The 15166-nt window shown below is 45.9% G+C and overlaps 1 protein-coding gene across 3 annotated transcripts in view; it reads left to right on the forward strand.

Moving 5' to 3' along the window:
- The window catches only part of LOC112234532 (WD repeat-containing protein 17), a 37799-nt gene extending 22819 nt beyond the window's left edge, over positions 1-14980 (forward strand). For 2 of the 3 annotated variants that reach the window (XM_042329699.1, XM_042329700.1), the window contains 26 exons: positions 170-353; positions 1015-1245; positions 3100-3351; positions 3633-3755; positions 4084-4271; positions 4486-4654; positions 5925-6016; positions 6262-6431; positions 6723-6887; positions 7209-7411; positions 7831-7980; positions 8271-8401; positions 8700-8825; positions 9045-9200; positions 9604-9668; positions 9822-9954; positions 10157-10248; positions 10387-10486; positions 10797-10936; positions 11235-11255; positions 11418-11529; positions 11723-11967; positions 12227-12328; positions 12446-12544; positions 12734-12923; positions 13390-14980. In XM_042329699.1, coding sequence (XP_042185633.1) covers positions 170-353; positions 1015-1245; positions 3100-3351; positions 3633-3755; positions 4084-4271; positions 4486-4654; positions 5925-6016; positions 6262-6431; positions 6723-6887; positions 7209-7411; positions 7831-7980; positions 8271-8401; positions 8700-8825; positions 9045-9200; positions 9604-9668; positions 9822-9954; positions 10157-10248; positions 10387-10486; positions 10797-10936; positions 11235-11255; positions 11418-11529; positions 11723-11967; positions 12227-12328; positions 12446-12544; positions 12734-12923; positions 13390-13509 — 3759 coding nt within the window. In that variant the 3' untranslated portion in view covers positions 13510-14980. The remainder of the gene's footprint in view (positions 1-169; positions 354-1014; positions 1246-3099; positions 3352-3632; positions 3756-4083; positions 4272-4485; positions 4655-5924; positions 6017-6261; positions 6432-6722; positions 6888-7208; positions 7412-7830; positions 7981-8270; positions 8402-8699; positions 8826-9044; positions 9201-9603; positions 9669-9821; positions 9955-10156; positions 10249-10386; positions 10487-10796; positions 10937-11234; positions 11256-11417; positions 11530-11722; positions 11968-12226; positions 12329-12445; positions 12545-12733; positions 12924-13389) is intronic. The other variant, XM_042329701.1, reaches the window with a different exon arrangement.
- The last annotated feature ends 186 nt before the right edge of the window (positions 14981-15166 follow it).

The following is a 15166-nucleotide window of genomic DNA, read 5'->3' on the forward strand; positions in this document are numbered from 1 at the left end:
GCTCTCTCCCTTCCCTGTCGGAAGGACACGCAAAAGAGATGTCTAATCTGCAAGTGATTTCTGCCATTGACGTTTTCCTTATCTATCGTTATCTCTGCCACCCCATCTGTTTACATATGCCACACCAATACCAATGTATTCCTCGTCGTTCCCATCTGCACCCATGCAGTTGGACCACAGATACAATGAGTTCAAGCTTCGAGCCATCATGTCAGAGCACAAGAAGACCATCACGGCCATATCGTGGTGCCCACACAACCCCGAGGTGTTTGCCAGCGCCAGCGCTGACAACCTGCTCATCATCTGGAACGTGGCAGAGCAGAAGATTGTGGCCAGGCTGGATAACACCAAAGGTACTGATAATGAACTATGCCCAGTGGAGGCAGATGTACAGGGGAGTGGGTGGGCCAGAGGTGGGTGTTCAGGAGGGAGAAAACGTTTTGAAACAGAGTGAAACAAGGTGGAGCGGAAAGCTGTGGCCAGACTAGATAACACCAAATGTACTGAACTATAGAGACACGTGGTCTGTATAACGCAAAAGATACTGGTTCTTCATCAGAATGGAAATGAGGAATGACTGTGGACCAGTGGTAAGGGAGTTTACCTGGGAGTAGGCTCCTCTTTAGACACTACTGATGGGAGATGTGTCACAGAGGCTAGAGAGAGTAGGTTGGGTTGCCTTGGGAGGGTGACTCAGTGTAGTGAAGTGTTTGTGTGCTTAGTAATGTCATTAGGACTGGCTATTGTTGCTGCTACACTGACTCCTATCAGGAGGGAGATGGCTGACGGCTGGGATGTTTGGTGTTATTTGTTTTTCTAGGAGAGAGAGAGTGTGTGTGTGGGTGGGTGGATGAATGTGTGTGTTTGGTGTGTGTGTGTGTGTGTTTTGTGTGTGTGTGTGTGTGTGTGTGTGTGTGTGTGTGTGTGTGTGTGTGTGTGTGTGTGTGTGTGTGTGTGTGTGTGTGTGTGTGTGTGTATCTAATGTGTCTCTAACCCTTGTGTACCATCACCCAGGCATCCCAGCGTCTCTGAGCTGGTGCTGGAACGCAGGTGACGGCGTGGCGTTTGTGTCCCATCGGGGCCCTCTCTATCTGTGGGCCATCAGCGGGCTGGACGCCGGCGTCACCATCCACAAGGAGGCACACAGCTTCCTGTCCGACATCTGTCTGTTCCGCTGGCACCCCGTCAAGAAGGGCAAGGTGGTGTTTGGACACACGGACGGGAGCCTCTCCATCTTCCAGCCAGGTAAGACTGAGTCATCATCTCAAATGTCTAAAGACAGTCTAGATTGAGGCTGCATCTCAATAGTCTATACATAGTCTAGACTGAGGCTGCATCTCAATTGTCTATAGATAGTCTAGACTGAGGCTGCATCTCAATAGTCTATACATAGTCTAGACTGAGGCTGCATCTCAATTGTCTATAGATAGTCTAGACTGAGGCTGCATCTCAATAGTCTATAGATAGTCTAGATTGAGGCTGCATCTCAATAGTCTATAGATAGTCTGAGGCTGCACTCAATAGTCTATAGATAGTCTAGACTGAGGCTGCATCTCAATAGTCTATAGATAGTCTAGACTGAGGCTGCATCTCAATAGTCTATAGATAGTCTAGACTGAGGCTGCATCTCAATAGTCTACAGATAGTCTAGACTGAGGCTGCATCTCAATAGTCTATAGATAGTCTAGACTGAGGCTGCATCTCAATAGTCTATAGATAGTCTAGACTGAGGCTGCATCTCAATAGTCTATAGATAGTCTAGACTGAGGCTGCATCTCAATAGTCTATAGATAGTCTAGACTGAGGCTGCATCTCAATAGTCTATAGATAGTCTAGACTGAGGCTGCATCTCAATAGTCTATAGATAGTCTAGACTGAGGCTGCATCTCAATAGTCTATAGATAGTCTAGACTGAGGCTGCATCTCAATAGTCTATAGATAGTCTAGACTGAGGCTGCATCTCAATAGTCTACACATAGTCTAGACTGAGGCTGCATCTCAATAGTCTATAGATAGTCTAGACTGAGGCTGCATCTCAATAGTCTACACATAGTCTAGACTGAGGCTGCATCTCAATAGTCTACACATAGTCTAGACTGAGGCTGCATCTCAATAGTCTACACATAGTCTAGACTGAGGCTGCATCTCAATAGTCTATAGATAGTCTAGACTGAGGCTGCATCTCAATAGTCTATAGATAGTCTAGACTGAGGCTGCATCTCAATAGTCTATAGATAGTCTAGACTGAGGCTGCATCTCAATAGTCTACACATAGTCTAGACTGAGGCTGCATCTCAATAGTCTACACATAGTCTAGACTGAGGCTGCATCTCAATAGTCTATAGATAGTCTAGACTGAGGCTGCATCTCAATAGTCTACACATAGTCTAGACTGAGGCTGCATCTCAATAGTCTACACATAGTCTAGACTGAGGCTGCATCTCAATAGTCTATAGATAGTCTAGACTGAGGCTGCATCTCAATAGTCTATAGATAGTCTAGACTGTGGCTGCGTCTCAATTGTCTAAAGTGGCTTCCTCTCCTTATCTCCTTCATTTTCACTGATGTGAAAGAACTGGGCATGCGTTTCCCTATTACAAACTATTTTACATTTGAGTCATTTAGCTAGCAGACACTCTTATCCAGAGCGACTTACAATCATTTAGTCGGTAAACAACCACATATCACAATTATTGCAAGTACAGATGTAGGATCTAAATTTGAGACAGTTTGCTACAGCAGGAAAATAATCCTGCAGCGACAGGAAATGTGAATTATTATGTGGATTATAACTAATGGATATATTTTGTAGAGGTTGATACATTTTTTGTTAGGGCAAATTTGCAGGCAAATGTGTGGTGCAGGAAAATTCTCAGCAACAAGAGTGATCAAATTAAGATCTTACATCTGTAGACCCTTCTTCGAAATAGCTGCTATCAGCCGAATCAGTGCCAAGAAGAAAAAACAACCTTTAAATATGTATTTATTGACTGTTTCTTCCACATGAGAACCTTTATTTGGTACCTCCAGGTATTTCATTTGGGGCTGTGGTGACTTTATTTAGTCAGTTGATGCAGCAGGTCTCCTCTCCTGTCCTAGGAACTAAAAACCAGAAGCACGTGTTGCGCCCGGAGTCTTTAGAGGGGACGGACGAGGAGGACCCGGTCACAGCATTGGAGTGGGATCCCCTTTCTACAGACTACCTCCTAGTGGCCAACCTGCATAATGGCATCCGAATGGTCGACTCAGAGGGGCTCACCTGTGTCACTACCTTCAGCTTCCCCAGTTCAGCTGCCTCTGTACAGTGTCTGGCCTGGGTCCCCAGTGCACCCGGCATGTTCATCACTGGAGGTAAGGACATATTGGGGTAGGGTTTACGGGTAGGGTACAATGGGTTAGGGTGCAGGGTGTAGGGGGAGGGGAAAGCTGTGTCCTCAGCGCCCCCGGCATGTTCATCACTAGAGGTAAAGAAATGGGGGTAGCGTTTAGGGGGTAGGGTATAAGGGGTAGGGTACTGGGGGGTTAAGGTAAGGTCACGAGGTAGGGTATGTTTATCAGTGTAGGTAGCTAGAGGTCAGGTGTGTAAGTCTCAGGCCTTTAGAACTGTTTCAACGTGTTCCTTCTGTTCCCAGATTCTCAAGTCGGTGTGTTGAGGATATGGAACGTGTCCAGATCTACACCGCTGGACAACTTTAAACTGAAGAAGACCGGCTTCCATGCTTTACATGTGTTAAACTCTCCCCCAGCCAAGAAATGTAAGCATCTGACACACTACTGAGACACTACTGATAATCCACAGATTAGGGTAGAATCCACAGTCTGCAGCACACTCTTAGAAAAAAAGGGGCTATCTACAGCTGTGCCAATAGGAGAAACCTTTTGGATCCCTTTTTTCTACAAGGGAACAATAACTTCAGAGTTTTGGATATGAATGACTGATCTTGTGGAGTAAGATTGCTATATCTCTTGGAAAAACTGTAACTTTTCTATGGCATAGTGTGTGCTTTCCCCATTCTTGCTATCACCTGACCCCTCCTGACCCCTCCTGGCCCCGCCATTATTTGCCTCCCACCCTCTTTTCAGCCTTGAGCTCCATCTCCCCGACAAAGAACCAGTACACATCATCCACCAGTGAGGCTGTTCCTCCTCCTACTCTATCCCAGAACCAGGCCTTCTCCCTCCCCCCGGGCCACGCTGTCTGCTGCTTCGTGGATGGAGGGGTGGGGCTCTACGACATGGGAGCCAAGAAGTGGGACTTCCTACGAGACCTGGTGAGGGAGGGGAAGAGATTGGGGTGAGGGAGGGGAAGAGATTGGGGGGGTGAAAAGAAGGCAGGACAAGTGGTAGCAAGGGAGGTAGGGGAATTGGGATGATGCTAAGGGCGTTCTTCTATTTCTTGTTTGTGTCTGCATTTCTGTTGTACATAACTCCCAATCCAGTTCATGTTGAAGCAGACCTGACCATGAAACAATATGTTGTTCTCAGGGTCACGTTGAGACCATATTTGACTGTAAATTCAAGCCAGACGACCCCAACCTGTTGGCGACAGCCTCGTTTGACGGGACCATTAAGGTGTGGGACATCAACACCCTCACGGCGGTTAATACGTCTCCCGGCAACGAGGGTGTGGTCTACTCCCTGTCCTGGGCTCCTGGTAAGACATGGGGAGAGAACACACGCAGACCATAATACTTTGGGTGTTTCTCAATATGTTTTCTACCGTGTTCCACATTGTCGTGCTCCGAGTGCATTCTCCGAGGACGTTCTTGTGAGGACGAGAGTGTGGAGAACTCATAAAACATGACATTTGAGAAGCACTCCCCTACTGTATTACCTCACGCTGCACCTCCCCCTACTGTATTACCTCACGCTGCACCTCCCCCACTGTATTACCTCACACTGCACCTCCCCCACTGTATTACCTCACGCTGCACCTCCCCTACTGTATTACCTCACGCTGCACCTCCCCTACTGTATTACCTCACGCTGCACCTCCCCCACTGTATTACCTCACGCTGCACCTCCCCCACTGTATTACCTCACGCTGCACCTCCCCCACTGTATTACCTCATGCTGCACCTCCCCACTGTATTACCTCACGCTGCACCTCCCCCACTGTATTACCTCACACTGCACCTCCCCACTGTATTACCTCACGCTGCACCTCCCCCACTGTATTACCTCATGCTGCACCTCCCCCTACTGTATTACCTCACGCTGCACCTCCCCCACTGTATTACCTCATGCTGCACCTCCCCACTGTATTACCTCATGCTGCACCTCCCCCACTATATTACCTCATGCTGCACCTGCACCCCCCACTGTATTACCTCATGCTGCACCTCCCCACTGTATTACCTCATGCTGCACCTCCCCCACTGTATTACCCCACTGTATTACCTCATGCTGCACCTCCCCACTGTATTACCTCATGCTGCACCTCCCCACTGTATTACCTCACGCTGCACCTCCCCCACTGTATTACCTCACGCTGCACCTACCCCCACTGTATTACCTCACGCTGCACCTCCCCATTCACTGAACCTTCTTTCATCTGAGAAGTGCCCCCATGTCCCATATCGCATATTTTGATATACGCTCATACTCCGAACCTTCCCATGCTCTAATTCGAAACACCCTTTATATACCATAATTCATCATATTGACTTTTATTTTGAAAACGGCTCTGCTGGTGATGAATAGATGTTTTATGAACGCCTTAAGTATATATTTTCATGTAAAGTGTTACCTTGAGTTCTTTCCCGTTAGTAATGATTTACTGAATATAAATTAAGAAGTCAACGTAATGCACTTTTTAAAAAACAATTCAAACCAAGCTATGAAATATGTTGCGCTTTCTTGCGTTCGTTCATTTGGAAGCCGTAAATATGTCTCTTGTTATCTTCGTGTGTGTTCTTCGAAAGGAGACCTGAACTGCATAGCCGGAGCCACGTCCCGGAACGGTGCATTCATCTGGGATGTGAAGAAAGGCAAGATGATCACACGGTTCAATGAGGTGCGTCAACAACCCCGACCAAAAACATGACAGTCTTAAGGGCTTTTCACACTACTGAGCAGAACCGAGTTAAACCAAACCAAGCTGTACTGAGCTAGCCTGGTTACGCATCCACTATCCAGCAGTTTGTTCGGGTCGGCCTGATAGTGTGAAAAGGAGAATAGAGTGATTTATCAATAATTTCTTTAGTTTATCAATATATTTTTTTATGTCACAGCCTTTTTGTTCCCTTGTGTACTCAACAGCATGGGAATCATGGTATCTTCTGTATCGCATGGAGCCATAAGGACTCTAAAAGAATAGCCACATGTAGTGGTGACGGCTTTTGCATCATTAGGACCATCGATGGCAGGGTCTTACACAAGTACAAGCACCCTGCTGCTGTGTTTGGTTGTGACTGGAGCCAGAATAACAAGTAAGAGTCCACTTGTGTAGTTCACCTTTCATACTGTATAACAGGTATACTGGAAGATGTAGTTAGTTACCTATACTCTACTAGATCTATCTTTTTTCTCTCTCTCTCTCTCTCTCTCTCTCTCTCTCTCTCTCTCTCTCTCTCTCTCTCTCTCACTCTTTCTCTCTTTCTTTCTTTCTTTCTGTCTCTCTGTCTCTCTGTCTCTCTCTGTATCTATCCCTCTCTCTCTTTCTTTCTCTCACTCTTTTTTTTTCTTTCTTTCTTTCTCTCTCTCTCTCTCTCCATTCCCAGAGACATGATAGCCACGGGATGTGAGGATAAAAACGTGCGTGTGTACTACCTGGCCACCAGTTCTGACCAGCCACTCAAGGTGTTCACGGGTCACCTGGCCAAGGTGTTCCACGTGCGCTGGTCTCCTCTCCGAGAGGGTATTCTCTGCAGTGGCTCAGATGACGGGTACACGCAGCACATTAATACATTACTCATATATGTTCTTTCACTGAGTCTCACAGCACATTGCATTAGGGTGATTTATCACATCCACCAATGTATAACAGTACCTGAATAATGTATGGCAAACGCTTTGTACTGATACACAGTTAAACATGGTAGTTACAGTATTTGATATGCTACCATTATCAATACAGATGCCATTGGTTTGAGTAGTCACTCTATTATGTATATGGGAGTCCGCATATAACCTCTCTCTCTCTCTCTCTCTCTCTCTCTCACACTCTCTCTCTCTTTCTGTCTCTCGCTCCGCTCCCCCCTCTCCAGGACTGTGCGTATCTGGGATTATACCCAGGATGCCTGTATCAACGTGCTGAGTGGTCACAAGGCTCCTGTCCGAGGCCTGATGTGGAACACGGAGGTGCCCTACCTGCTGACCAGCGGCAGCTGGGACTACACCATTAAAGTCTGGGACACCAGGGACGGAACCTGCCTGGACACCTGCTACGACCATGGCGCTGATGTTTATGGTACCTCAGTAATGAATCAGGAACACCACACTGCAGCCATCATCAAATAGACTCAGCCACGGGCCCAGGATCATTTCTAGACTGCAAACTGCAAACATATCATATTTGACTAAAACATTATCATCTCAAACCTTGCTTGCGTTTGCATACAATCACATATCTCTCTCTATTATGCGTGGGAGTCAAAATTCAAATCACTTGGAGCTGATTTGCTGGTGTTTTCACAGCCTTTTATGTCCAACAAGAGGGGGGGGGACTTGTTCAGAAACTTTGGGGGCCAAATAAAATAATCTGTGGACCACCAGTTGGGGAAACCTGCTATGCTTTATAGAGGCCAATGGATGTGAAATGAAATATATGGTACTGTTTCTACACTGACACTGTGTCTGTAATGCTGCAACCTGATCTGATTCCTCCAGGCCTGACTTGCCACCCCAGCCGTCCGTTCACCATGGCCTCATGTTCCCGGGACTCTACAGTCAGGTTGTGGTCCCTCACTCCGCTCATCGCTCCGCTCCTGGTCAACGTCCTGGCTGACCACAGCTGGGATGACATCATCGGCAACACGGGTCAGTCAGATGTTCCGATACTGAAGAAATGTGTTGTGTAGAACATGTACAGTGGAGGGTAAGGCACGTAAACACCCTTATTTTGTGCCAGCGTTTACCCACCTTTTGCTGAAAAAATGCATTGAAAATATAGGGAGCGTAACTTTACTCACCAGGAACTGCGCTTAGCGTTTGATATTTATCAGTCCAAACCCGACATATCCTCACAAGAACAATTCATCTGATCTGACATCATTCTGAACCTGTGTGTGTCTGTATGGTAGAGTACTTTATCCCCTCCTCTCCTCCAGATCGGGCCATGGTACCTGGTGCTACCCCTCTGCTCTGTGGGAAGGTGTCCAGAGACATCAAGCAGGAGCTGGATAAACTCTCCAGTGAAGTACGGGTGAAGAAACTCAGGTGGTTCTCTGAATGTTTCTCTGTGAGTATATTTACTCGCAATTTTCCTTAAATGAATAGCACTTTATTTACAGTCATTTAGTTATTCCATTCCTGTAGTCCAGACACATGGTTTTAATCTGGTTTGATTGAAGTATAGTCGTTTCTTTCTTGGTATAATTTTATGTCATCAGGTATCAAATAACCTATAGATAACCCTTCAAGTTAGTTCTCCTATTTGGTAGTATATATATACTGGAATCCCCATGTATTATGTACTGTACATACTACCTACTCTTATGAAGTGCTTATGAATACTTTTTCTGTGTTCTTTCCTCCAGCCACCAGGGGGCAGTCATAACCTGTGGGACCTGGTGTCAGTGATCAATGGGCAGGACGACAGTCTGCTTCCCCAGAGCTACGGCAAGGGCGTCATGCACATGAAACACTTGGTCCGCTTCAAAACCGTAAGTCGACCACTGACTGACTGACTGTCTCATCTCACACATGATCCAGTCCCTTCAGATCTGCAAACATCCAAGGGTTAGGGCCGAAGGAAAGGGGGATGGAGTGATTTTGGACCAAGCGTATGAGTCATATTTCTAAGGGGTTCGTTTTTCAAAAGAACATCAAACGTTTCACGACTATTCACTTACAGTACACATTTCAATGTGTCTGTTCTGTAGTCTGAGGCCCAGGAATTGACCATAGTGAAGATGTCTAAGTTCGGCGGGGGGATCGGGGCTCCAAGTAAAGAGGAGAGACTGAGAGACGCAGCAGAGATCCATCTAAGACTGGGGCAGATCCAGAGATACTGTGAACTCATGGTGGAACTGGGAGAGGTAATGGACCTATTCGTTATAGGCCCTAGGCTACACTCTTAGGGGGAAAAGGGTTCCAAAAGGGTTCTGCGGCTGTCCCCATAGATAGAACCCTTTTTGCTTCCAGGTAGAACCATTTTTGGTTCCTGGTAGAACTCTTTTGGGTTCCGTGTAGAAGGGTTTTACCTGGAACCAAAAGGGGTTACTCAAAGGGTTCTCCTATGGGGACAGCCGCAGAACCATTTTTGATACTAGATAGCATATTTTTTCTGTGTGTAGAACAACTATGGGTGTATCAGGAACAATACATGGAGTCATACGGCATTACAGTATGTCCCTAATAAAGGGTGTCAAATTAACAATTAACACAGCATTAATTGCTGTACATAATGATGATGTCTGTCATGTTTTCTGTGTTTGTCAGTGGGACAAGGCATTGTCAGTTGCCCCTGGTGTATCCATAAAGTATTGGAAGAAACTCATGCAACGGTATGTTTTGAGTTAGTTTGTCTTTTCAAGAGGCATGTTTATGGTTACGTGTACATTTGAGCCATTTAGCGGACGCTCTTCTCCAGAGCGGCTTACAATTAGAACCACAACAGGGGTTGTTGACTTCCTTGCTCAATGCATGTGTCCTCGTAGAAGAGCCGACCAGCTGATGCAGGAAGAAAACCACGATGTCATCCCGTACTGCATCGCCACGGGAGACGTGAGGAAGCTGGTCAGCTTCTTTACTGCCAGGGGTCAACTGAACGAGGCGCTGCTAGTGGCTCAGGTATGTCGACATTGACATCCTTTGATTAATTGTATAATTAGAAAACGAAGTAACATAATATAAAACATGTATTGGTTCCAATCGGAAGCCCTGTTCTCTAAAAGAGAGAACAACATACCACCATGTTAATTGACTTATCTGGATTGATGAAGGTTAATTCAGCCAAATTGCTGTCGTACGTCATACCTTTGTTCTTGTACAGGGAGCTTGTGAAGGCAACATCCACGTGCCTCAGACCGCCGTAATCAACCATACAACCACTACAGACAGCGACGACATACAGGCATATAACGGGTGTGTCCTTTTCACATGAAAATATACGCATACGTAATCACCATCCTGTCCATGGTGCATTGCATCCATACTGGGCAACTGAATATCCCCTCGTGACCCCAGGCTTGTGAGGGTGAAGTGTAATCTCTGTTGTTCCAGGCTACTGCACTGTGCATGTAAGGAGCTAGCGGAGTGGTATTTCCAAGATGGCCGTGCTGTGCTGGCGGCCTGCTGTCACCTGGCTGTGGACAACACTGAGGTAAACACACAGACAGGGCATGATGGCGTCAAAGGTTACGTATGTATGTTCTCTTGTAATACACACATAACATTCACTGTTGCGCATGCTAGTTGTGCACCTGAAACCTAAAGATGGGCATGAGCTACCCTCCTGCATACTCCCAATACACCCGGTTCTACTAATCAGTGGCCTCTGGCCCTTGATTGGCTGAATCAGGTATTTACGTGTAGGGCTGGAGAAAAAACCTACAGAGCACTAATGCCTGTGAATGTAAATGGGCATATTTAGTAGATGCATAACCTATCATGTTGTTGTGTGTCCCCCACAGCTAGCCATGGCCAGTCTGATCCGGGGTAATGAGCTGGAGCTGGCTGTGTGTGTAGGGCTGGTGTTGGGAGAATCAGCCAATCAGGCCACTCACTACGTCCTGGAGCTACTAGCCAGGAAGTACATGACCGCACCCACCTGGTAAGACCCAATTACAACTCTCCATGAGAGGGCTAATGAACATGACAGGTTAGGTTATATATATATTCTCCATATGAGGCAGGGTAGCCTAGTGGTTAGAGTGTTGGACTAGTAACCGGAAGGTTGCAAGTTCAAACCCCCGAGCTGACAAGGTACAAATCTGTTGTTCTACCCCTGAACAGGCAACCCATTGTTCCTATGCTTTCATTGAAAATAAGAATTTGTTCTTAACTGACTTGCCTAAATAAAATTGTGAATATATAAAGTGCATTTGTTTATTCTCTCATTTCTCTCATAGCTTTCCATCTGTTGGAAGCAGGTATTACATACGTTTCATGTATCATAACCCTATGTTTACTGCAAGAATGGATTTGACTTTATTCTGTATTCATAAAGACTGCTTAGGTTTTCAAAGGGATGTGTGGATGTGTCCTCTGCAATCCAACAACTAGACTGATGTCACCACCCTCCTCCTTCCCAGGGACCTGGCAGCTGACCTTCTCCAGATGATCCCAGACAATGAGGTCCTGCTGGCCAAGCTGTGTGCCTTCTACCCTGGGAGCTCCTCGGAGATAGACCAAATCCATGAAAAAGTTGGTGCTGAAATTCAGCGGGAATATTCCCCATTGAGCATCCTTTTTAGTCCAAACTAGGTCCAGGAAACCGGCCCTAATTGTTTAAACAGAAGAACATAGAAATAGACCAATCGACAATATGACATGAAAATGTCAATAACAACATTGAAGTAAAAAAAACGCATGTTAATAATTGGTGGTGTTGTTTCAGTGTGGTCTTCCCAGTCTGGAGGAGTGTCAGGGGTTAGCTGAGTCTGCTGTCAGTGAGGGAGACATCTTCAACGCTGTCAAGTACTATCTAATGAGTCCAGAACCCGAGGCAGCCCTGCTTGTTGGCATCGCCCACGTCAAAGAACAGCTGAGCGATTCTGACTGGACCGTAGACTCTGTGCATCCTATCCTGGACCTTCTGGGTTACATTAGAACGGACCGGCTCATACTTGCCAAGTTCACTGAGTAAGTGAATGGGAATCAGAATGTGTGAGACAATGTCACCTGGGTCTAGGCAGGTAGCCTAGTGGTTAAGAGTGTTGGGCCAGCATCCGAAAGGTTTATGGTTCGAATCCCTGAGCCGACTAGGTGAAAAATCTGTCAATGTGCCCTTGAGCAAGGCACTTAACCCTCATTGCTCCTGTAAGTCACTCTGGATAAGAACGTCTGCTGCTGTAGATTGGTCCTCAGCCCTCTCACCTTGGATGTTCTTTCTGTGTCATAGAGCTCGAAGTGAGCTGCTCATCCTATCTGGCTACATCGGTGCACTGTTGGCCATCAGAAGACAGTACTCCAGCATTGTTCCTGCACTTTACGAGTACACCAGGTAAGACGCCAAAAAACACATTATGGAGCACTTTCTAAATGTCTGTGTTGAACCTACATCACCAATTCAATGTTGAATTTAAAAGCCCTATCTCTGACCTCTCACCTTCCTCCCCAGTCAGTTGATGAAGAGGAGAGAGGTGTCTGTTCCCTTACAGATAGAGCAACTCTCTGTAGAGCTGGAGGCATGGATGGCCTGCACGCAGTCTCTCATCAAGTGAGTAGAAGAATTGTCTTATCAATCCATGACTCTGATATACTCTACTCTGGCCTGGCAAATACGTTAGTCATCACGTCCAAGTATTGGACTAGCAAACTCAAGACAGTTTGAGGTTCAAAGTCTGACATTAAAACACACCAGTGTTTACCTGTCTGAATCATTTGATTCTGTCTCCATGCCACCCAGCTCCAGGGGTCCTGATGAGGCTCCCTACACCCCTCCGTCAGAGGCCCAGAAGGCAGAGCACGCCCGTCTGCTAGACAGGCTCCAGGAGGAGCCACTCAGAGGCCTGGAGGGGCACGACTATGTCACAGGCTCCAACCTGCCCAGCCACTCTGACGTCCAGGTCTCCTGCTTTACCGGACTCAGGATACAGGTCAGCCTCAAGCAATCAACCAATTAATGAATCAAAGTGTATTCAGAAAAATACGTTGGTCACAAAGGGACAGTTTGGAGGACACAGAATTTGGTTAGAGACTAGGCTTAATCTGGGTCAGGGAAACAAAGGGCTCAGCAGCAACCCAGACCGAAACCGCCATGCTTTCTAACCCCTTATAAAGAGGACCATGCTATATATAACCCATAAGTGGTTACTATTTGTAGTCCCCTAGTGGTGGGTAATCACTATGTGGGTGGTAATCAGTAAATTGCTGCTCAAGCTGTATCCACAGCGACGATTTGAAGTGCCTTTCTGCTTCAAGTGTGTCTCAATCACTTCCTCTGGTGAGTCAAGGGGAGAAAGATGACGTTGCTACAACCTTTAAACTGTTTTGCAGGCCATGGTGATAAGGTCAATGGTAGAAGAATAAAAGTAGTGCTGTGTTTTTCCTTTCTTCACTCAGGGCCCTGTGTTTTTCCTTGAGGACGGTAAATCGGCCATATCATTGAACGACGCCCTTATGTGGGCCAAAGTGAACCCTTTCTCACCTCTGGGGACGGGTGTCCGTCTCAACCCCTTCTAAGAGCCAGTCTAGCCAACGAGGATGGGCTACAGGACTAATAGCATTTGATCGGTCAGCCTCCGAGGCCAAGGTCACACGACGGTAAAAGGGCGACGTCAGGACCGACACCTGCTCTTCCTGAGAGAAAGAAGGAAGAAGGGATGGACGTTCCAGGACGAAAGAAGAGAGATGGGAGGAAGGATGCTTAAAATGAGTTCTCTCCACTATGTGCTTTTTCTATGTGGTTTTACAATGTGTGCAGCACAAGTCATCCAGTCAACAGTGTTACAGCTTCTCACAGAAAACGTGTTGCCGTACTTAGACACTGACAAAGAGGGTTCGCATGGTTGAAACGGGTGATAGTGTTTCTATGTAGGAGCGAGACCATTCTAGTACGGCTGTCTGGTTTTAGACACACCGTCACGTGCACATCACTACACAGACAGACAAGTCGACGAGCCATGTGATTCTTATTGTGCTCATGGTCATAGCACCAGCCTCATTTGATTGGTGAACACCATATGTGTGTTGTATTGCTGTTGGTTTAACGTTGCGCAATGTTGCATCATCCTTTCTGTCTGCTACAGAAACCAGCCCGCACACGTACATGCACAACAGCAAAGCGGTTGGTGATGTCGGCTTACAGCGGCAGTTGAATGAAAGCAAACAAATACAGAGAAACGTACCCGTTAGCCTTTTATTTAGCTTAGCATCAATCAATCAAATAATTGATGTAGGACGTGATTGCGTTCGCATTAAAACAGCTTAGCAGCATGGTGTCTGTGCAGTACTGTGTTTGACTGTGAAGGTATAAGACTGCTGGACCAACAAACAAACAAAAAAAGGATGTGGACATATAAAGTTGTCGATTAACTTGTGAATAGGTTCTTGTATTGTACATAAGACTGTCATTCCTGCTGATTTGCGCAGCACTGCTTCAGGCATCACAGTGGCTAGCTAGAAGGGGAGGTAGTTGGTACTGTACACGGCTAGGGACTTGCAAGTGTAATAGCTGTTACGACACTTGATTCATAGGATTAAAACTCCTATTCTATGGTGGGGTCGACGCTTTGGAATGCCTCTGAGTCTCGTCAGCGTTGCCTCCTTCAAAATCATTCGTAGCCATCACCTGACTGCAGAATGTGTAGTGATTTCATAATGATGACAAGCTTCTGTATGCAATTCATTATTACCATCACAATTTGGCGGACAGGGTGACAACCTGCTAAGACTAGCTAGCTTATATGTTAAACAGAAAGCTGTGATAAAAAGGCAATATTTGAGAATCATTTTGCTTTTGAAACACAGACCTGAATAAATAGGCTAATTAATCATTTAAAAAAATGTAATACCTGAAGGTTGTGCCTTAAAGTAGAAAACTATTTATCACTGCAACATACAGTATATTGGTGAGTAGGTACATTCATGTAAAGACAAGAGGTTTTCTTGAAACAAACATTTATTCAGATAATTTATACAAGTGTTGTCATTTTTTTAAATAATGGATTGATATTAGTTTTCCACCTATACTTAAATTATCTTCAAATGCATTTATTTACATATGTATTTATTGATTGTGTTTTACTTATTGACATATGTACAGTTTGTTTGTACTGCCATTGCAGTTTATAAAATGTGTTCATGAAAATATCAAAATGTTAGTTTTTGTACCATAAAG

Source organism: Oncorhynchus tshawytscha, linkage group LG11 (genome assembly GCF_018296145.1).
Source record: "Oncorhynchus tshawytscha isolate Ot180627B linkage group LG11, Otsh_v2.0, whole genome shotgun sequence".
In the NCBI taxonomy this organism is placed as follows: Eukaryota; Metazoa; Chordata; class Actinopteri; order Salmoniformes; family Salmonidae; genus Oncorhynchus; species Oncorhynchus tshawytscha.